At 31.9% G+C, this 24188-nt stretch overlaps 3 protein-coding genes across 7 annotated transcripts in view; all 3 read right to left on the reverse strand.

Annotated features, from left to right (window-relative positions):
• Positions 1-267: 267 nt before the first annotated feature.
• Positions 268-7191, reverse strand: LOC129802728 (60S ribosomal protein L22). The gene is made up of 3 exons (XM_055848767.1): positions 7115-7191; positions 5977-6729; positions 268-621 (listed from the first exon to the last, which is right to left on the reverse strand). Exons 1-3 carry the CDS (start codon positions 7124-7126, stop codon positions 355-357), a joined length of 1032 nt encoding a protein of 343 aa, XP_055704742.1. The 5' UTR covers positions 7127-7191; the 3' UTR covers positions 268-354.
• Positions 7192-9595: 2404 nt separating this feature from the next.
• LOC129802731 (general odorant-binding protein 56d-like) lies at positions 9596-10279 on the reverse strand. The gene is made up of 2 exons (XM_055848773.1): positions 10136-10279; positions 9596-10075 (listed from the first exon to the last, which is right to left on the reverse strand). Exons 1-2 carry the CDS (start codon positions 10190-10192, stop codon positions 9725-9727), a joined length of 408 nt encoding a protein of 135 aa, XP_055704748.1. The 5' UTR covers positions 10193-10279; the 3' UTR covers positions 9596-9724.
• Positions 10280-13945: 3666 nt separating this feature from the next.
• The window catches only part of LOC129802729 (dynamin), a 29584-nt gene continuing 19341 nt past the window's right edge, over positions 13946-24188 (reverse strand). The window contains exons 10-13 of one of the 5 annotated variants that reach the window (XM_055848770.1): positions 24075-24089; positions 23212-23652; positions 19946-20112; positions 13946-19786 (exon numbers count right to left, since the gene is read on the reverse strand). In XM_055848770.1, coding sequence (XP_055704745.1) covers positions 19777-19786; positions 19946-20112; positions 23212-23652; positions 24075-24089 — 633 coding nt within the window. In that variant the 3' untranslated portion in view covers positions 13946-19776. Of the gene's footprint in view, positions 19787-19941; positions 20113-23211; positions 23653-24074; positions 24090-24188 lie in introns of those variants that run through there. The other 4 variants (XM_055848768.1, XM_055848769.1, XM_055848771.1 and 1 more) reach the window with 4 other exon arrangements.

Consider the following 24188-nt stretch of genomic DNA (forward strand, 5'->3'; position numbering starts at 1 on the left):
ATGGCTTTGTTACTGAACACAATTATTTAGAAAAGGTATTGAGAAAATGTAAAAAAATTGAAAGAGAAATGCGAAACATCAAATCGGTTTTAAATCAAAATTATTTCAAAATCAAAAACAAAAAATACTCATGTAAACTTCAAAAACCTCAAGAAAATCGGTCAAAGTTGCTCAAAAAAAATGGTCAAATTGTTTCCTTATAATTTTAAAACAAAAAAAAAGTGCGAGAGAATAAATAAAATTCAATGAATAGATAAAGAAAAAGTCTTTTTGATTTTGTCACACAAGTCAATAGCTTTATTAACAATCGCGACATATTTTGGGGAGATGAAAAGGGAGATGCTGTTGCTAGGTTCACTCATTGTCCTCCTCATCATCATCATTTGAGCTAATCCGGAAGTAGCGCAGCTCATAGGACTCCTTCTCATTGGACACCACGCGGATCCAGTCCCTAAGGCTGTTCTTCTTCAAGTATTTTTTCGTGAGGTATTTGAGGTACCTCTTGGAAAAGTGAACATCGGAGTTGACAAACACCTTCATCTTCTGTCGCTCCATCGTCACATTCGTGCCCAAGTTGTTAACTTTTCCATTCACCTTGAAGCGCTCCAACAAATACCGCTCCTGCAATTAAAAAGAAACTATCTCAGAGGACCTACAAAGAGAAATTCTTTTTTTTTCTAAAATTCAATAGTGTCTCGGGTGGTGTGTTGTACGTGCTGAAAGACCGTGATGTACAAGTTAACCCTCTAACAGTATTTTCTTTAATATGCGAAAAAAAGTTGTAAGAAAATGTTTTCTATGATAATTATGATCCAAGAAAGTCGAAAAAACCATCCATTCTTCATTATCTCTTTTAGTTTATGCGCTAAGTGAGAAAATATAAATTTTTTTGTAAAATTCACATTTTTACTTTTTTCAATTTTTTTTTTAAATAAAATACACAAAGTAGAACGACATATCTTTCAGTAAAAAAAAATTAATTTTTGTCAGATAACTTTAAGTTGATATTTTTCTTAAAATTGGAAATAGGTTTTTTTTGCACAAATATTTTTTGTTGCTTTTTCTCTGACCTGTCACACAAAACTAAGGATAGCAACAAAACGAAGAGTCAAACTGAGTTCAAATTTTTAAAACATATTAGTAAGATTATTACTAAGGACGCTATAGCACTTTTAAATAAATAAAAGCTTTCCAATCGCATAGTAAATGTGATTTTTGTGAAGACCGTCTTGAGACGGTCTTACCTGATGGAGGTTTAATAGGTACGTAATATCGGTGAGATAGCAATTACAATTTTATTGGAACCGTTCAGTCAGTTCAAAGACACTCCCGCAACATTTTAAGGATTTCTGTCCTCGTTTCCTCAGACATAAAAATGATAGAATTGAGTTGAGGGATTTTTTTTTACATTCTATTAACCTCATAAAACTTCAAAAAATTATACAATGACGGTCAAATTAATGATACATTTAAATTCACGGCCTAATCTCATGCATTAATATTCAGCTTCTCGAATTAAATAATAAAAAAAAAAACACAATTTCTCTTAAAGAATAATAGTATTTTAGAACTTCTTCATCTTGAAATATCGTCAATCAAATCAGCATTTGTCGTAACTTCCTTTTGACAACTTTTCAGGAGACGAAATTTTCAGTTCAATATTATTTTTCCTCAAAATGAGCCCCGAATGCGATACTTTTGAGTGAAAATAATAAAAGTGGCACTAATAAACTGTACGATAACTCGAGAAAATCATCATAAAATTATTTAAAAGCTGCAATATTGAGAAATATGTTAGAAAAAACACAATAATATTTTATCGTAACTTCCATCGTTTATAAAGCCGTAACTTCCAATGTATGGAAATCTTGGAAGTTACGACAAATTTCTAAAATGCATTTTATCAATTTAAATTATTCTAGTGTTAATAAGCGCCTTTATTTGACTAAATTAGTCAATAATACTGTTATCCCTGTCACTAAAAGCTTTTATTTAATAAGTTTTATTGAATAAATTTTGTGCGCCACGTCGCTTGTTTTGTTTTGAATTAATGACAGATGGGTAGGGATTTTTTCTCACTTTTTTCTCGCAAATATTGAATTAAAATATTTCGATATTTGGAAGAGTTTGTAAACGTTTTATTGAGAAATATTGAAATTTTGCTGCAAATTACAAGCCACGCAAGTAAGCAAAAGAAGTTACGGCAAATGCTGATTATTGAAAATTTTGTATGGAAATTTGTCGTAACTTCCCCAAAAATGGAAGTTACGACAAATTCTGATAATTTTTTCTTAATTAAGGGCACTTACGATAATTTTTGTTTAAAATAATTTTTATTGGGCTTATAAAAGTTTCTTTTTCACAAGTGCGTTTAATAAACAAAATTACGCTGATTCCAAATATGTATATATCTCAAAATCGCAAAAATGAAGTTACGATAAATGCTGATTTAACTGACGATATGACCTTAGCTCCTTACTATTCCATCAGTCAGAAGATCTAGTCAGACTACTCGTCAGTTCCAGCACTGAAAATTCTAACAAAGAGGTGAGGTGGCAAAGCGTCCTATCACTTTGGCATATCGTTTACCGGTTACCAACCGATTTGAACCGATTCATAAATAAATCAAAACATTGTCTAAAATGTTCAGTTTAGCACTATTGGAGTCCATAGATTAAAAAAATATCTGTTTACTCTATTGGAGGTTGACTCTATCGAGGTCATAGGGGGAAGTGGGGCTACTTTGAGCTGTGGGGCTAGATTGTTATACGACTTTTTCGCCTATTTCTAAATGAAGCTGGTTCTTACAATTATTTTATTTAGATCCACAATTATTTTGTCTGTTCAAATCACATAAGGTTTAAGTCCAGTTTCCATTAGAAATATGCGAAAAAATCGTATAACAATGTAGCCCCACAGCTCAAAGTAGCCCCACCTCCCCCTACTGTATATTTAAATCTTAAGGGGTTACGTAGGTCAAGTTGATTATAAAAAAAACATAACATTTTCTCTATTTTTTTCAAAATTAAAAATAATTTATGTAATACAAGCTCTGAGTTATATAAAAGTACAACATTTAAACTATATATTCTAAACTTTGCATTTAAAAATTTTAGTAACTCAGACCTGATTTTATGAAATATTAAAAAAAAAAACTTTTCATTGGATAAGATTTTTTAAAATTGATTCACCTGCAATCCAAAAACCAAATATTTCCTGTTAGCTGATGAATATAGTCATTGAACGAAGGATTTTATGTTTACCTGATCACAACTTATTCCACAAGACGAAACGTGGTGTAAAATACGTAGAAATGGTATTTTACTGCTCGAATTCAAAGGAAGAGCAGTTATTAATCGATTTTTTTTAATTGTCACCGTCCTATAGCTTAAACGGTAAGAGATATCACGTTCCGGTCTTCGGTGCCCCCAATAAAAAAAACGATATCTCTAGACGTGTTTTTTTTAATTTCCCCCCCAACCACTCCTAAATCCCCTCCAAAACCAGGTTTTTTTGGTTTTTCTCAAAAAGCGGGTCCTACGATTTATTTTTGGATATGTTTTGGAGGTGATACAGGCGAAAATTTCATCCAAACATGCTTATGACCTAAAAAATCGCCATTTTGAATTTTCGAAAATCAAAGTTTATCTGGCCTTGAAATCAGTATAATGAATCGGTTAAATACCCGTAAGTGACTTATCTTTCTCGTGTTTACATTTTTTTTGTCCATATACTTGTAACTCATGCCATAAAATTCTAAAATGATCATTTTCTTTATCAATTTTTGATTATGAAATGCTTTTGTTGTTTATGAATCAATTTGATCTCTAGTAGACCAGTAAGCACTAAAAGATCACGCAAAAAACTATTTCACGTAAATTCCACCGAAATTTGATTGTAAAATGATGCTTTCTGTTTAGTTTGGTTATGTCCTGATGCTTTTGTCTCAGAAATTAATAAAAATAAATTAATTATTTAAAATTAATAAAAGATATTAACCTAAATTTGGTCAAAAATAAATACCCTAGCGCTCAATTTATTGAGTGGAATTATACTTATTTCCACTCTAAAAACCAAAATTCTATTATATTTCTAAAAATACTTTGTGGGGGCAATGCGGATTAATACTTTATTTAAATGGGGAATGGACCGGCTTGTGAACAATTAACTGGGGTGGGCCCCAGACTGTACGCGAGGAGCTATCCCTAAACACGTCTGCACTGCACGACGGTCCGCCAAGAAGAGAGAGAGTTCTCCCTTTCTCTACTTGCATGCCTATTCGTTACTAATAGTCCTATAAGATACTCGCTTGACAGTCTTCTTCACCACCCTCAGAGGTTCTGGTCCTGGGAAGGAGACTATTGTCTCGAAAAGAATGGGAATTTTGCCAAAGCAGAGCCTTTGTTGCTTATGGCGGGTTTTATTGCTTCTACAACTTAGAATAAAAAACTCAAAATTTCGATTTTTTATGTTGGCATGAAAGGACGTTATGGTCTACGTATGAGTTTTTTCGACATTTCTTTTTTTGTTGAGTTTCTTTAAGGATTAGTGGGTGGAATTACTTACTTCCACCACTGTACTTCAGGACCATGTCAACATTTTCAAGATTATAGAATATTTTAAAAAGCGGTAAAGCGAGAAAATTTAATAATCTCTTGCCGAATCGAAGATTTTGATTCGTAAAAAAATGCTGTCAATCGTTTGGGGATTAATGGATCATTCATCAATTTGCCTTTTAAGGATAATTGGATAACCATGGTTATACTGCAGTATCCCATAGAGAAAATGCTTTTTTTTCTAAATAAGTTTAGTTTTTTTTCTAAAATTTGTACGTAATCGCAAAGTAGGAAGGACATTGTAGGAATCTAGAATCTATTAGGTTCAAAAGCGAGTAATTTACAAATTACGACATTGATGCATTTTATTATTTTTAATATTTATATTTTTTAAGGAAAAACCTTTTGGCACTAAGGGCTTTTCTAGGTAAGTAAGGGCACTAAGGTAACTAGGGTAAAATGAGGTAATTTGGAACCATCTACAATTTGGGACACTTGAAATTTTCTCACTGTTTCAGATGAGGTAAGAGAAAACAAAGACCGCAAAAAAGAAAAAAAGACGATTAAGAAGAAAAGGAACAGATTTTTTTTCCTTTTGAATCTCTAAAACAGTGAGAAAATCTCAAATGTCTCAAATTGTAAATGGTTCTAAATTACCTAATTTTACCCTATGCATTACATTTTCATGGGCCTTATCGTCCTGGTTCCAGTCGTCCTGAGGTAAGAAAAAAATGCCAAACCTGCCTTTGTTATGCCTTATGGCGTCCACACTGGAATTTTTTTTTAAAAAATGCCTTTTTTAAAAAATTCTGACGTTTCTGCCTACAAGGAAAGGGGAAATTTTCTTTAGACATTTTTTTAAAAAAAAATCTACTAATATGTAGACGCCACTAAACACATTTACGACTTAAGCCGAGAGACGGATTGCTCAGGAATTGATGGAAATGTAATCTAATCATTATTTTGATTAAAATTTTGTTAAGCCGTCTCTCGGCTTAAGTCCTAAGTGTCTCTAGGGCATTAGCTTTTCCAAAGAATTGAAGTTTAGGAGTTTTATTGATTTTGTTTATCGATTTTATTTTTATTTTTGATTTTCGGTCAGTGAAAACCTGATTTAAACATTTCTTTAGTTGAGACCAATTATGAGCGGGAAGAACAAGAAAAATTTTGTGGGGAAAACCACCTCAAGGATGCCGGATATTCTTTTTAAAGTTATTACTTAACACATGATTCGCAATTATATAAAATTATTTTAAATAAATTTTTAAATACTGTTGGAGATTAATCAAATTTCTAATTACATTTTTCTAAATTCGTTGAACGTTAAATACGTAAATAGAAAATCTATTCTTTCACTGGAGGATTATACACTTGTTTTTTTTTTAATAAAAAAAAATATAAATGAGATTGTTCAACTTACAAAGTCAGCAACATCCATGATGCTGTCCTCAACAATGTTTGTGCAGTCGATGCCATAGCGAAGCTGGACCTTCTTCTTCTTGATGCCCTTCCCACGGAGAAGTTGCTTCTTGGTCACTTTGCCGGACTTTCCGGATGCCGCAGCTACAGCCGACAGAACACCCTTCTTTTCCTTCTTGGGCTTCACCGCCTTGGCAGCGGGCTTACCTGCAGCTCCCTTCTCCGTTTTGGGCTTCTCAGCCGCTGGAGTCTTCGGCTTGGCCTCTGCCTTCTTTGCCGGCGCAGCAGCAGCTTTTGGAGCATCAGCCTTCTTGGCCGGAGCCTCGGTTTTCTTGGCTGTTGCCTCAGGTTTCTTTTCGTCCTTCTTGGCTGGCTGGGTAGCTGGTTTCTTGGCCGGAGGGGCAGCTGCAGCTGTCGTAGCTGCCTTCTTGGTTGCTACCTTGGGCTCAGCTGCTTTAGCCTTGGCCTCTCCCTTGGCAGGTGCCTTAGCTGGTTGATCCTTAGCCGGAGCAGCTTTCTTAGTGGCTGCTGCCTTTACAGGCTCAGCACCAGCCTTAGCAGCTCCCTGAGGTTTGGTCACCTTCTCAACTTTGGCTGCTGTGGCTACCTTTGCCTTGGCATCTTTCGTCTTCTTCTCTTCTGTCACTTTCTTCTCAACCTTTGTCGGAGCTGGCTTATCGGCCTTTTTAGGCTTCTCAGGTGCCTTTGTGGCTCCACTCTTGTCAGCCTTCTTGGCTTCGGGTTTGGGTTTCGCCTGAAATGAAGCACGTTTAGCACAACTACTTTCACAAAATAAGGTTATGTTTATCCAATTTAACTGCAAAATTCCACGAAAAACCCCACAAAACTCTATACTTTTAGATTGATTCTGCTACAAAAGAGCACCAGATATTAATTTTTCAAAGCTTTTCCTGAGAAAAGTGTGGAAAAACACAACATATTTACAGGAAGAGAAAGGTACACAAAACCCCAAAAACACTCCCACTTAATCATACAAAATCTCAATCATCTGCGTATTTCACCACTAAACCCCTTCGAATTTTCACAAAATAGACACGGGAGATTAATATTTTCGTAGAATATTGCAGCCATTTATCACGATTCCAGAGATATTTGGTATTATTTTCGGAAAAACTTACAGACGGGGCCATGTTTCTATGTGGCTTCAGCGAAAAAGGGAACTGTCAGAGGTTGTCAGCTGAAATGTTTTCGCCGTAAAATTCGCCGTGTCCCTCTAACCAAGTTTTCTTGGGAATTTCTTACGACTTCCTTGGAAATGTCTGCGTTGGTCCATTTGTGAGTTTGGCGCCATTTTTTAAATTGTCGGTAAGCCAACGGATTTTTATAGATACAAAATCTGTAAAAATAATAGGGGAAAATGGGGCTATATTGAAACTGGGGCTATGTTGAAAACGTTATTTTTCTCATACTTCTGAAAAAAGTCGGGCTTTACCGCAATGTATTTAACATAAAACAAAATCAATGTGGATCTTAATTAAATTCTGCTAGGCAAATAAACTTCAAAATTGAAATTGAAATTGACCATGTTTCCTTCAGAAATATGCGAAAAATAGTGTTTTCAATATAGGGGGAAGTGGAGCTCCTTTGATTTGGGGCAGCTTTAAAAATGGGTTTTTTGTCCTATTTTTAAACGGAACTACACCTTACACGGTCAAACTTTTTGGACACTGACCAAAATATTGGAAGAAGTTTTCTTTGGAACAATTTTTTTGGAATGAATTTGTACCTAGAGAAGATATTTGTTTGTTCCAAAATGTTTTCTTTACAGTTTTGTTACGAAATATAGTAACAATTTTTTTAGACTTACAGTAGACTCTCACTCAATCGGCTCTTTTTCAATCGGGCGACAAATTTTGTTGACACTTTTCACGTTTAATTATGAAGCTAATTCGCTCAAATTCGCTATAGTTCTTCCTATTTTATCGTGATTCTTTACAATTGAGCGCTTTTTGTGGAATTTACAAAGGCTTTGATGCTCAATTCTATCGCTAAACCGGATGACATTTTGCCCCATATTCCCGATTGAGAGAGAGTCTACTGTATTTTTGGAACCGTTTTGATACGGCGGAATGTCTACAAATTTGAGTTGATTTCGTTTTATACAAATTTGGAAGAGAATTTGTTGCACTCGGCTGTTTTGTTCAAACTGTCAGGAACAAATTGGTACTTATTTTTTATAACAATATTATTCCTACATCTGTAACATATATTGTTCCAAAAATTTTCGGTATCCGTGGACGAGGTAATTTTTGGAACGAAATCGTTACTCATATGGGGAATCTTTTTGTTCCCATTGTCGGGAACAAACCCGTGTAAGTGATTTCGTCTTACAGTTAAGGCCTATACTTCAGTCGAGATGGATTTAGGTGGCGAAAGTTCATAAGGAACATCAAATAAGAATCAACTTAAGAGTGTTTTATACAGACGCGTGCATGACGAAATCATATGCGTGTGCTGGCAGCAAGAGGGGAATGGAATCTCGAATTAAAAAGTGAAACCATGTAGTACGAAAATTGCCACAGATTTGGCGTCTTCTTCACTTCGGTGACGGGTGACTGAGTGTGAGAGGAGGGATACGCTTTTATACTAGACGAGCTATTTGTTGGAACAAATTCGTTACTAATATTGGGTATCTTTTTGTTCCTCCTAGAAGGTACAAATTTGTTCCAAAAATTATGGCGTCCGTGGACGAGCTACAATTTGGAACAAAATCATTACTAATATAGGGTATCTTTTTGAGTCTCATAAAATGAACAAGGTTATGCCAAAAATTATGGTGTCCGTGGACGAGCTAATTTTTGGAACAAATACGTGCCGAAATTTTTTACCGTGAGATCGTACGTAACCCGTGTTTATAGAATAACTTCTTGACCAAATAAAATAATCAGGTCCAAATACAGGGGGAGGTGAGAGCTACTTTGATCTGTGAGTTACGTTGTTATACGATTTTTCGCAGGAAACTAAGTTTTAACTTGATCATATTTGGATAGACAAAATAATTCTGGACCTAAATAAAATAATTTTAAAGATCAGCTTCATTTAGAAATATACGAAAAATCATATAACAATGTAGTCCCATAGCTCAAAATAGCCCCACCTCTCCCTAAGAAGATTGAATAATTAAATTGAAAACGCGGAAATAATACCTTATTTTAAGATGTTATAGAGGTTATATATAATCTCGAATTCTGCAATGGTTTTTACTAAACTTCATTTAAACTAAACTAAACAAAATTTTGTTCAAAATTTGCTCAAAAACTCCACAAAGTTTTACTTATCATTCTTCTTAGAATATCCTCGAATAATAGTTCCTAAGTGGATTTTTTCCTAAAGGTCCTTGTAATATAAAGGGTTTTATTAAATTTTCAATTAGCATCAATTTAGTAAAATTAGATTTCTTGCAGTTTTTTGAGAAAACTTTTGTCCTTTGCATTTAAAAACTTTTTCTGGATACTCCTCCAATTTGATGCTCTTCTTTTACTTAATTGGCTACACACTCGTTTCTTTTTTTTTAATAAGGGGTCTATCTAGATTCTATCTAGAAGATGATTTCCTCAAAGCTTTGTTGTCTTCTTGTCTTAAAAATAAAATACACAAAGTTTTAATTAAGCATTCAAACTTAATTTTATTGCCTGAATATAATTTTTTTTTTATATTTCTAACAAGTAACTAATTCAAAAGTGCTAGGCCTCAGGAAGAATCAGAACATAATATTTTTAACAATTTGTTTAACCAATAACAGCACCCAAAACAATGTTTGCAATGCAATGGTAGAATGATCCAGTAACTTTGCAACTACCTTCACCAAGTTCGCCATTGCAGCCATCAAAGAATTCCTGGATACGACTCTCAACTACAAATTCAGCCAGTTTTGACTTGAAAGCGTCGCTATCGAAGGTATCGGCATCTGTGACTAGGCCGACCTTCTTGGAGATGCAATCAGAAAAGCATCCATATTGCTGGGGTAAGTCTGCGAAATTTCCAGCTTGGATTTTGGCTAAATCATCTCCAGTAATACCACTCTCTTTAGCACAAGGAATTCCATAATCCTTGATAGCGTTAGACACCAATCCTTGTACCTATAAAAAGGATTTGAAAATAAGAACACTATGCAATTTATCCTTTAATTCCGCACTTACCGAAGTGAACATCATCAAGGCTGAGAGGCAAAACACAGCAATAGCAAAGTTCTTCATTTTTGCGTATTTAGGATGGATTTTTAATAAATATTTTAGGTAAAGATCAAGCTGTTACCTAATGAAACTTTGAAGATGAAATGTGTGAATTGTCAGAGCAAATTCAACCTTTTATACTAAAATACTTAGCAGGAAATTAAGTTTTTGTACAGGGGGAATAGTGTTTGTAGTGTTAACAAAAAAACTAGAAGGGAGATTTTAAATTTAATTAACATTTCTACAGTTTTTAATGTTTAGAATTTAGTGCCGACATTGGTGGAAAAATTTTACAACTGAAATTAATGTTCCTAAATTTATGTGGTACGGGGGAACGTGCATGATAATTCGTCTAAATTTAATGTACAAAAATTTTTAACTTTCATCTTCTGATTCATGATTCATCCAAAGTTATCCATAAAACAATATCAGAAATAATCTTTGTAATAATTTATGATTTATAATCTTTATTTAGCAAATAAACTTTACAACAAATTTTGCAGTAGTTTTATAAAGCAAACTTGCAGGATAATTAAGATAGCTATTTAATTTATAAATACTATAATCATCCGTACTTTTATTATAATCTTGGGTTTTAATTTACCCAGAAGCAATTATTGCAGCGAATGCATCACAAATTTTTTTTAATGAATCTTAATAAATATTTAAAGCTTAATTACGTTGCTTTTGCTTTAAGTGCTTTTAATTTTTGTGTATTACGCTTGTGAATCTCGTGCACATATTTTTAATTAATTAGAGTCTAAGTTAAATGAAGTTAAGTCAATCCATATAGGAGCAGTTTAAATGTTACACTAAAGTCACGGGATTGATGAACTAACTTTTAAATTGTCAGACATAAATTGAAAAAAAAGTTTAATAGCAGAAGAAACCTGTTCTAAAGTCAACTAAAGAAATAGTAAAGTTAGTCCTTGAAGTAGCGCTATGAAGACTATTATGAATCACGAGAAAATCTGAAGTAAAATTACGTTTTTGCATCGTATCAATAGCTCTCAATTTTGAGGTAAATTTTGCTTCAGAATAATTGGCGAAGGATCGACAAGCAAAGCATTAAAAATATACAAAGAAAAATGAAGTACTAAATTTATCAAGAAAAAAGCCCTGTCCAAATTGTACCACTTTATCCTAATTATCATTGATAATAATGCTAACTAATATTTAATAGAAATGTTTAAGGCTCTTAGGAAAACTTAAAGAAAATTCACATTATTCGAAGGCATGAACGTTCGAAGGGAGAGTACTTTCCCTAATTGTATAGGGAAATTCTTCCTCCTTTTTTCCCACCCTCTTCAACCACTCCAGACCATATTCTTTGAGTTCTTCTTTCTTCTCGAAAACAAGATAATTTACAGAGAGTTTTACATCGTAAGTTCGAGCATTCCGCAAAGCTGCGACGCTTTCTCATCCCTCTTTGTAATGGCAGTTAATTGAAATTTTTCATCATTTGAGATGTTTGAGATTAACCCTTTAAGGACGACTGGATCACCCGTGACCCATAGAGAAAATAATTTTTCCTGACTACCTGAAGTTATTTCTTTCTAATGTTTTTACCAAATCACAAAGTAGAAAGATGTAGGAATCTAGGATATTTTTTGATAATCTCCAGCTATTTGCTATATAAAAAATATTTAAGCTCAAAAATACCGAATTTTCAAATTTTCACGTTGGTGCTTGAATTTTAATATTTTTAATATTTCTAATTTTTTTTTAAGCAAAAACCTCTTATGACTAGAAACTATAATAACTATACATAATATTTCTCAACAAAGTAAAAATTATAGTTTATTGGTATTTTCAAGAAAGCTTCATAATTTTCATGGGTCATATATGACCCAATCGTCCCTGAAGGTAAAAAACACCGAATTTGTCTCTAGTGGATTTTCGAACATTTGAGGTTAGACTGTTTCATGTTTTTGTGTATGTGTTCGCAAAATAGTTAATTATTCGTATAATATTGTGTGATTTATCAATTAGCTGAGATTTTCCAGTGCAATACTGACTGAAGAAGGTAATATTTTGATAATTTATAAGATACTTCTGCGTATATGTTGTAAATTCATAACTTTTTACTCTTGTAGATGACTTCAAAAATGGAAAAAAAAATTTGATGATCAATGAACCCGAAATAATCCACATATTATGCCTGGAAGATAGCGATGATGCCGACAATCTTGCCCTGAACGAAAGCGACATAATATATTTGGAACAAGACGTGGATGAAGTGAACTTTGAAGTCTTCATCGAGAACACATCATCTCCGGAAGAACTCCCGGATCCACAGCAATGTGCAACTGTACGTCTGAAATTCCCAGAGACAAGCAACATTGCACCTACACATTACCATCAAACGTGTTTCGAAGAAAACTGAGGTGCACATGGTACTATCAGAAGACCAATTGTATTTGTGAGGCATGCGACATTTATCTCTGTGCTACCTTACCAGTATGCGAAATTTCTTTCGATGAATATCATAAAAATTAAAAATGAGGTAAACAGACAATAATACATTTTTTCATAAAAATTATTGTTTTTGTGTACAAGTCTTCAAGAGTCTTTGAGACCAAAAATTGAATGAGATTTTTTAAAATAAATTTTTGATCGTTTTATTTTTACTCGTACTCTAAATATTTTTCTTATTATTACAAATATATTCAAGTTATTTATTTTTCAAAAATAACAGAGAAAACGAGTAAACTAGTCGTCTGAAAAATTTTGTCCTTTTTTACCTTTAAGGACGATTGGGTCATATATGACCCATAGTTTTCCAGGACTCCTAGGGATGGGAAAATTTCTTTTTAACCGTAAATCTCTTATTTAGGCTAAAATATCGAGGGAAACTTGATTTCGTTGAATTTCGCTCAGTGGAAACAGTGGAAAGCTTCTCGTCCTTAAAGGGTTATTGAAATTATGAGGTTAGGTTTAAAATAACCTTGAAGTTTTGAAATTAACCTTTCTTATTGAAATACAGTGCCCGCTTTCTAATCCGGATCGCCGTAATCCGGACGAGTTCTCGTCGGTTACATTTAAAATACTTTTGAGGTTATGTTTGCATGAGTGTTCAGCAATGAAAATGAATTATCCTGTGATGTTTTTGTTTAATAAATGAAGTATAATAGCATAGAATTCTCTAATTATGTCTTTTTAATCCTTTTTAAAACTTTTATTCTAATTCTACAAGAAAACCTTGTATTATATTTTCGAGACGTTGACCAAATTCAAAAAATCCATCCGGATTACGAAATGGACATCTGTCATTTTGTCTCCCAATCATCCGGATTACAAAGCGGGCACTGTAAGAGAATTAAGTTTATTAGCAAAGTACTTACTGTTTCGAAACTGATTTGAATTGGATTTTTACCCCAATTCCCAATCCAAAGTCCAAAGATTATTCTCAAAGGAGCAATATAAGTCATCTGTTTTCTATCTTTATTATTTATTTTTCTACTAACAAGGTCTCTTACATGTTTTTTTCATTTTTCATTTATCAGCAACAAAGTTTATATATGTTTTTTCTTATATATCTTTTTTTTGTTTTCTGTAAGCAGAAATATAATTAATTTAATTTAATTATATGTACTCTTTTTTTTTGAGGGGGTATTTTCCATGAGTTTTACGCTCTCACTCTCCATTATCATTCGCCTTTTTCCCAACTTTATACAATACAGTGCTTTCTGTTAATTTTTTTTCTTTTGAATTTTCATCAAATCCATTTCTTACCAATGCATTTTTCAACTTTTACGCTATTTTAGTAATTTATAGTTTTTCTTTTGTAATGCATAGATATAGTATTACTGCTTGAATGTATTTTTTTTTACAAGAATTCTCCTAAAAACGATAAAACAGAAAGTTATAAAGAACTCAGAGAACTTCGTTGATGTTCTTTCAATTTAAAATCTACTGACCAAGGGTGGAAAAGAAAACGTAAGTATACAACAGGGATCATTTATGACCTAAATTAAAGTTTCCTCTCAATGTTATTTACAACAAATATGTCACTAAAATTGCATATTTGTCTGGTTGATATGAAGGGACAATAATTTAGCATTTTGTCTCTCTTAATTTTTTTTTTCTTTGTGCATGGGCAATGGAACAAGAATTCTTTTCATTTTGTTTTCTTTTCATTTCAATAGACACCAATAATTTCATTGAAAATTGAATGGTTTTTTTTTTTTTAATTCCGATATTTATAACTTAAATTTACTAATTATCCTTCAATAATTTATGTTTTTTTTCATTTTCTTTTTTCCCTATTTTAGGACACTAACACTCAATTATTACCATGAGATTTTTGCACTCATGAGTAAACTACTTTTTTGAAAGAACTCGGAAAATACTTTTTTTTAGCAACTCTTTTCAACTAGTTTGACATTGACTTTTTTTTCTTGTGCAAATTAGAACATGAAATTTTGCAAGGATATTCTTCCATTCACTTTAATAAGCCATTGGAATATTATTTAAAAATTAGTAAAGAAATATATTTAAAAAAAAATAATGAGAAATAGAAAATGAAAAGGAATTTCAAAAAAGAATCTCAGTTATAACTTTGGTATTAAATTGAAAGAATAGATTGAAAAACAAAACTAAGCGACATTCCTCTAACAAATTATTAAATTCTATATTGTATTTTCCAGCTTAATGCATTAAACAAGTAAACGAGACGCTCAAAATAATTCATACAATTATGAAATATTGCAAAAATTACCTTTTTTTTCTATAACAAGTCTAATTTTTTCTTTATAGTTTTAATTATATGGAACGTTTATACTTTTTTTTTAATTAAAAATTATTATTTCTCCTCATTTGGCATAAGGAAAAACCGTTGGTGATCTTCTTATGTTAGTGTTTTATGTTTTATTTTGTGTTCTTGAAATTTTGTTATGTTTCCGTTCTAATCAAAAAAAACCGAACTAAACCTTCCAATCGCTCAATAATACAAAAATCGTTTTTTCCTCTTTTTTTTTTAAATAAAAAAAATCTTTTCAATTGAAAAATAAATTCCCTTCTATCTTAATTATTTTTTTTAATGTACTAAGATGTGTATGAGTGTTTTATGTGGTGTGTATTTTACTTCTTTCACATATTAATTTCCAGGCGTTGAAAGAATGTTTTAATCTTTTTTTTTTAATTTTTACTTGAATTTGCTGGAAAAGACGCTGGAGAGTTCATTGATGGCCGCATTTGTGACTGCCTGACCAACGGCCTGATTCACCTGCTGACGCATATGGGCAGGAATTTGAGGTCCTCCACTCTGGCCACCACCACCAGGTCGACTACATTGGAAATAATTTCCAATAAAAATTAATGGTAAAAACTATACAGAAAAAATCGCGTCTATAAACAATAAAAATATAAATCTCTCTGTTGCTTATTTTTCATTTTTGTACATTTTCTAATCATCTCTTTCCTCAACCACACAATTTTGTTAGTTTTATTATTAATTGCAATCCTCAAACATCCGAGAAAACTTAATAAGTTTGAAAGAGTTTTGCATTTAATGTGCATATCTCACAGTCACAATTAATTAATGGAATTCCTTTTCTTGGTGGGGAGATTTTTCTTCTTGTTTTTCACATTTTTTATTGAATGTTATTGTGGGAAATGTTAAGAGCCTTTGCGTTAATTGGAAAGAAATTAATAAAATTATCAATTAAAATAATCAAACGATCACAGGATTGGTCGTCAAAAAGAAACAATTTTGCCTTTGGAATTTATTTTATATACACTGACTGAAAGAAATCCGAAAAAGTTAAAATAAAATTCCGGAAATGTTAATTTTATCCTGCAGTATTGATCCTAAATCGGTGTAAATATTACCCTTTTTATGTGTATTGGGGGTTAAAGTTACCCTTTTTCATGCTAATTTTACCCTTAAAAAGGTGTAAAATTAACATTAAAAAATGTTGATATATTTTTACATCTAAAAAGTGTTAAAATTATGAGGAAAAAAAGTTAATCGCACCCTCTTTTTTTCAGTGTATAATATCATGGAGAAAAAAAGAGGGTTAGATTAACTTTTTTCCTCGTAACTTTAACACTTTTTAGGTTTAAAAATATATCAACATTTTTTTATGTTAATTTTACACCTTTTTAAGTGTAAAATTAACATGAAAAAGGGTAACTTTGATCCATAATACACCTACAAAGCATAATATTTACACCGATTTCGGATCAATAATGCAGCGTAAAATTAACATTTCCGGAATGTTATTTTAACTATTTCGGATTTCTCTCAGTGATTATTTGCTTAAATTTATTTTATTCATTATTTATACAGGCCAGAAAAATCAAAAGAAATAAACTTTTTCATCGACTACGTTTACGTGCAGAGACTTGATTTAATTAAATTCGTTTTATTATTTAAATTAATCAGGTTTTTTATATGAATCCCCTCGAATACAATTTCTCATTTTATTATTATTTTTTTTTCAAAAAAACCATCTCGAAAAGTCATCAAATTGTCGTGTTCATCAACGTGTGTTATTATTAGGGGAGGTGGGACTACATTGAAAACGTTATTTTTCGCATACTTCCAATGGAAGCTGGGTTTTAACATAATGAAATTTAGATGGACAAAACAATTATTGTGAATCTAAATTAAATTATGGCTAGGTCCAGCTTCCTTTAGAAATATGCGAAAAGGTAGCGTTTTCAATGTAGACCCAACTCTCCCTATAATTGTTTTTGAGTTTATTCAATATGATCTATTTAACTAAGTTTCAATTAAAAAATTCAATCCAAAACGATGGTATTATAACTTTTCAATCGACCAGTGCATACTAATTTTATAGCATTTTTGGTTTTTTATCTCTTTTTTTTTATTTAATTTAATAAAATGACAAGAGTATAAATTCATAAATTGAAACTTGGCTAAATGAGATCAAATGTACTAAATTCAAAAATATTTAAAATCAGAAAGTAGGAAAAATACAGATACGACAACGGTTGATGCACACGACAATTGAATGACTCTACGAGATCTCTTGTAGGAGTAAAATTGAAAAATCGTTTCCCAGGATGCATAAAAACGGGTGGGATTGGTTTAAATTCAAATGCTATCTCGTATAGTAAACACGAAAAAATTAAAACAATAATCGTATGTAATGGGAGTAACATGATTATCATAGTAATATTTACAACGATTATCAGAAGAAGTAGAGTTCATTTTTCAAGGATTATAACTTGAAATTAAATCTTTTCGGAAAAAATCACGATTATCCATTGAATTCTTCTTCTCCTTTTATTTAATGTTGTATTTATCGCACTTTTTTTAATTCGACTAATTTTAACTGTGTCAACTAATTTCAAATGATAATCGTTGTAAAGTTTAACATTCGTCTGAAAAATGTACTCTTAACTACGATAAACGTTGGAATTATTGCAACAATGATCGTTGTTACTCCCATTATACACGATAATCGTAGTATTTTCTTTTTACTGCGGATTATCGGATTATCCGGATAACGACTGTTAAACACTCGACATATTTTAAAAATTTTACCTTTTACATAATGTCATTTTCACAATCTCTCATCCGGATATTGGAAGTAGTGTAATAGGTAATAAGAACTTAGACCTGCTTCCAATTGATTGGAGTGGGCTCCAGGCGCGGAAATATTTGCATACTTCATGGCGTTCCTGCAACTTATTCGAAGGAAATCTCTTGCAAATTTATGCACAAAGCCATTTCGCGTGTTTTTCTTCGGTCTGGAAATTTTATATAATCTTGGGACTTCTAAACTTTCTAGGACTTTCTTCTTGGTTGCACGTATTTGACTATTTTGAGTAACCTTTTCAAATGAGGCAACAAACTTTTGGCGCATGAAAAATGAACAACAATTGGAAAATAATAATTTTTCATACGAATTAAAACGAATTAATTTTTTTGAAAAACATAAATAAGATCTACAGATTACAGGCAACCAATTTGCGAAAAGAAAAATTTTAAAAAGTAATCTTTTTCCATCGGGTTTCCCGAACATACACGAGGCAACAAATTTTTGACATCTGTAAATGGCGCAGGTCAATGGAAAAATAATGCTAAGCAACTCTTGCAACATAAAAAAACTGAAATCATAATTTTTGGGACGGTTTGATATTAATGTCTCTACACTTTGTGAGCAATTTCGGTTTAATCGAATCTCAGTCAATCGCATGTAAACATAGTCATTTGGCCTAAAAAATGAAAATATACAGATATTACACTGAAATTAATAGTTATTCATTTTGAAAATGAACCTTTTTCGCGTTTTGTTGGAAATAATTGAAGAATTTTTACTTGTTGGTCAATTTGAATAAATTTGGGAATTTTTGAAGGGTTTTTAATTTATATTCAAGTTCGTAATTTCATGGAAAAGGACGATGTTATTATTAAATTGACCGATTTTGATGATTCATGGATAAATGACAGGTTTGTCCAAAAGTAATACAATATGATAAGTTCATCAGGCTGACGCTAGGGGCGCTTTAGTTGCAAACGAAACAAGTTTTGACAGCATAACCTCAAATAACTCGGAGTATCACTTATTCGATTAAAATGATACATTAGGAAATATTTCAAATCTTCGAAATGCATTTTCACTTAAATTATTTGATTCAATTTTTTTTTTAGCATTTTGTCTTCATTTTACAAAATAAAGTGTATTAAAAGCGAGAAGACGAAGTGGTTTGTTGTTAAATACAAGCTGTTTGTTAGAGCGATTAGAACACAAGAAGGAAGATAGAGGCAGCAAGTTAAAGGTGCTACACACGTGATTATTTTAAAAAATTTGGTGTACATTGATTCCACAAAACTCTTAATATTCCTCTGACGACCCAAAATGAAAGGAAACTTAAAAAAAATATTTAAACAAATTAAAAGAAATTAAAATATTTGTTTGATTTTTTTTTAAATAACCGCAAAGGCATTTGTTGTTTTCATTGTCGTGTAAAAATTGTAAAAAATAGCATATGTATATTTTTCTCATGGAATATATTTGACTATAATTTAATATAGATATTTTTTCTTTGAGTATAATTTAGTAAAATAGCTTTTAAACACACAATTATTACATTAAGATTTTTTTTTGAAAGACTTCCATCTCAACCTTTAGACACCAATCGATTTTTTTTTTAAATTTAGCTTCTTTTAAGCATTCCTCAGGATTAATTGCTATTGGATTTTTCTCTTTTTTTGTATACATCTAATAATTTTTGTTTCTTCTTTTTTTGCAACTTGATATAATACTAAGATTATTTATATGCTCCTTTGCTCCATTTTTTTTTATTTAATTTTTAAATTTATCTCTTTTTCTCATAATCAACAATTAATTAATATTAGGTGATTGAATGAAGATAAGAAATAATTTTAAATTTATTCTGTTTTAAGCAAATTATATTGACTTTAGTCATTTTTAACTACAGACTAAAGAAAGCGAAGGATTGTTTCTTTTTAAAGTTAATTCTATAATTTCTTTTTACGTTTGCTTTCATCATGAATATATCTCTCTCTTTCTTTTCCTACAACAAAATGCGGTGCGAATATTTTTGTTTTTTTTATGATTTTCATTAAGTATATTATAATTTTCTTTACTTTTATTTTTTTTTAATATTATTTAACGCCTCCTGAAAATTCATAAATAATTCAAATTTATCCTGTGTTTCTGGTATCATCAAGGATAAGCGGGGAATCATATCTTATTGCTCAATTGAAGCATAGTTTGTTAGTAGATGCGAAAAAGCATGCACATTGAAGGAAAGATCAGACAAACAATTGGTACTTACGATGGAATTAGTGGAGCAGGAAGCGCCTGGCCGCTTGGTCGTCCCTGTGGCAGGGGTGGTGCACCACCGGGTCGATTTGGAATGGCCGGAGCTGGCCTGCCAGCTGGTGGATGAGGTCCTCGGATACCACCTGGAGGTCCACCGCCTCCAACACCTCCCAATGAGCCCTTAATTAAAAATAATGCGCATTAAGTAACTTTTCTACTTTTTCAGATTTTTTGACAATTAGTCATAGGGCGTCTAAAAAACCACACTGAGAAAAAAACGGGGCTGCGATTAACTTTTTGTCCTCATAACTTTAACACTTTTTAGGTGTAAAAATATATCAACATTTTTTAATGTCAATTTTACACCTTTTTAAGGGTAAAATTAACATGAAAAAGCGTAATTTTAACCCCTAATACACCTAAAAAGAGTAATATTTACACCGTTTTCGGATCAATACTGCAAGGTAAAATAAACATTTCCGGAATGTTATTTTAACTTTTTCAGATTTCTCTCAGTGCCCCTAATAATACAATCCGTCGAATTTGTGATTTTTAAGGAATAAAAACCAGATAAAGAAGGTATCGGAATGAAAAGAAAACTTTATAGAACGCTCAACTTCAACCTCACGAATTTTATGGATTTTACAGAACCATTGCTTAATGCGAAATATTTTTTTTAAGGCGTAGCTTCCAACTCATGAGTTAGATATTTTATTATTGATTTCTTTTTGTTGTACCACAAAAATAATTTTATAGCACTCACGAGAAAGGAAATTTAAGTTATAATTTATAAAACGGATCTGCAAGATTCGTCCAAAATTCTGTAGAAGAGACTGGGGCAAAAAGTCACAATATGGATATTTTATCTTTTTAAAAGATACCCGAATGTATCAGAAATTTTTAATTAGCGCAGTTTTATAGGACATTTACCCCTCTACAACTTTGTGAAAGTAATTTTCCTGTATTTTGCAAGGGAACGCATTCATCTAACCATTTTCTAAAAGATAATTTTGTGACCATTTCCGAAAATGCTGGGGCAAATAGAGTGGAGTAAGTACTTTTGGCCATTTTGTAAAATATTGCAAAATCGGTGTAAATATTATGCTTTTTTGGTGTATTAGGGCTTAAAGTTACCCTTTTTCATGTTATTTTTACCTTTAAAAAGGTGTAAAATGAACATTAAAAAATGTTGATATATTTTTACACCTAAAAAGTGTTAAAGTTATGAAGAAAAAAAGTTAATCGCACCCTCTTTTTTTCTCAGTGTAGGAAAAATATGAAATTTTCGAAGCCAGAGTGTGCGTGAAGTCTAAAACCCTTCCCCAACACAGGGAATAATAATTTTTCGGATTATTTAGATAGAATGGATTAAAATTCGATTCTTCTTTTTGATTACAAACTATAAAAAAGTATATTAGCCTGATTAATTAAAGAGCTTAGATATTTTTGATGAAAAAATCATACGGCTAGGATCATATGATGGCTAGGATCGTTATGCCATAGACACACTTATGACTTAAGCCGAGAGACGGCTTAACGTCATTATAATCAAAAGTAGGGGAGGGTGGGGCAGTTTAACGACGGGGCAGTTTTAATTTTTGCACATTCTTCTTATCTCTTTGAAAGGAATGAAATAAAACCTTCATGTTACCGAAGTGATAACTGAAACCCATGTTCATAAAAATAATTAATTTCGTGACGCTTCTCGTTTGAGTTCTGTAATTGATTTTCTAAAACTGCAATAAAATGAAACTTTTTACAGAGTCTTATTTACAAAAAATTTCTGAACCGTTGCATTTATCTTTCGAAGTAACATAATTGTATTAATTTACTAGTGGTTTTATGATTATTATAAGGCATTTAGCGTTGATTGAATTCTAACACGGTTCCGACAATTTTAATTTGAGTTCCGAAAGTGCGTAAGGGGCAGTTTCATGCAAGCACACGAAGAAGTTTCCTGTGTCCAATAATTTACTCTTTTTAATCAAAATTAACTTAAAGCGATCACTGAAAACGTTTTTTGTAGCTGTTTTTGTCGATAAAGTTCGAAATTTTGGGAAGTAGATTTCCTAAAAACTCATTAGCAAAAAAATAAATAAATAAAAACAATCTATCAGTGATTTTAAGTGTTTAAAAACGTTAAAGTTAATTGTTATAATATTTTTTAGAATGTTTTCAGCAAGATGTTATACATTTTTTGTAGTATTATGACAATTCAAGATTTTAAAATACTATTATAAAACTGTTATACTAAAAAGGACATGTTCTAAGGCGATATATTGATCCATTTGTGTTCAGAATTAGATTAGAACTACAAAAGACATTTCTTTCGTATAAAAATTCTAAGAAAATTGCTCAATTAATGAAAAATAGGATTGGAAATTTATGGCGATATCTTATTTTCTCTGTATGATCAATTAGAGTTAAAATTCTGTTATAAAGTTCTTGCTCGATTATATTTTTTTTGTTTTAAATTTCTAGAAGACTTTAAAATAGCAATTTGAATCAATTCTGGTATCGCAAGTTTCATATAAACACATTTTATCTTTCTCAAAAATGGCCTCATATTTATCTTGAAATTGCCCCGCAATGGGGTACTTTCACACATTCTGCCATTCAAATGAAATCATTTTCTCCACAATAGACCAATGAAATTAAAGGATTATTGTTATTATTTTTATTAATCCTAAACACAACTGTAACTCATAGAATATATAAAATTTTATTTCTGTTTATCATATTTTTACAAAATGGTCTCAAGGTCCATTTTGCAACTTAGGGGTGAAAGTGCCCCACCCTCCCCTAATAATAAGATTAATCAGTTTCTGACTAGTCCGGCTATCGGCTTAAGCCGAGAAACGGCTTAGTTAGTCGGAAACCGATGGGAATTTAGTTAAATCATTATTTTGGTTATAATTCCGTTAAGCCGTCTCTCAGCTTAAGTCATAAGAGTGTCTAGGGCATTAGGGCCTTGACAGACTTAAGGATTAGCCGAGAGAGGGCTTAGTGTAATTATATTCGAAATAATGGTTAAACCGGATTTCTAACATATTCCATTAAGTCGTCTCTCGGCTTAAGTCCTAAGTGTGTCAAGGATCTTATGCCCTAGACACACTTACGACTTAAGCCGAGAGACGACTTAGTGGAAAATTATGGAAATGAAGTTTAATCATTGTTTCCAATATAATTACGCTAAGCCGTTTCTCGGCTAATCCTCAGGTCTGTCGAGGCCCTTAGGGTCTGGAAAGAGGTAAAAGTATTTTCAGAATCAAAACAAACCTGCTGCTGTGGCACGACCTTCCTCGGTCCTCCAGGACTAGGTGGTGATAGTCGTGGATTGTCGAGTCCACTCGAGAGCCAATCATTCTTAACTGGTGGTGGAACTGGGGTAGATACGGTGGCCATTGAGACATCACCAATAATCCTGAGAGCTTCCTTGCATGCATGATACATTCTGAGCATCTCTTCACGCTTAGCCGCCTCCTCTGGACTCTCCTCCATCATTTGCGACTGATCAGCATTGGCATACAGATGTGCCAGCAGTTCACCATTAATAAAGTCCTTGGCATTGTTGATGATCATCATCATGAGGGCTTTTGGTACCATATCACGTGTTGTCTTTGTCACAATCTTCATGTACGAATCCACCAAGTTCCTTATCGTCTCCACTTGTCGCTCAAGTTGCGGATCCAGTGAACTTGTTTCGTGATCTTCAGTGCTCTAATATCAAAATTTCGAGATAACATTTCTTTTTTTAAAAAAAGCCTATTTATCAAATTAATTTGACTCTAAAACTGGATTTTGAAAAAAAAAATGTATGTAAGAAAATCACAGAGAAGATCTATAATCTTCTATTGTCCTGAATTTCATTATTTACCGAAACATCACACTGAGAATCTCAATCAAAAAATAACAATTAGATATTTTAGCAATAAAACAAAGACATACACACTGAAACACTCTGAATTGATTAGAAAAAATAGCCCCATAATTAAGTTGCAAAGTAGAGAATTAAAAAAAAATCAGACATTTTAATTGAATTAAAAAATTGGAATAAAAAAAAAGAAAAAAAACATTTTGGAGGAAATGCAAGAAACCAAAGAAGGGAAGTATGTGAGATGTGAAAAAAGGTTGAAACAAACCTCTTGTCCTTCTCCCTAAGCATATTTTTCAACACATCGAAATTAAGAGAAGAAAATTAAAAAAGGCATTTAATGATACATTATATCAATCTTCCTGCGCAAATATATTCTACT

The sequence above is a fragment of the Phlebotomus papatasi genome, chromosome 2, assembly GCF_024763615.1.
Source record: "Phlebotomus papatasi isolate M1 chromosome 2, Ppap_2.1, whole genome shotgun sequence".
In the NCBI taxonomy this organism is placed as follows: domain Eukaryota; kingdom Metazoa; phylum Arthropoda; class Insecta; order Diptera; family Psychodidae; genus Phlebotomus; species Phlebotomus papatasi.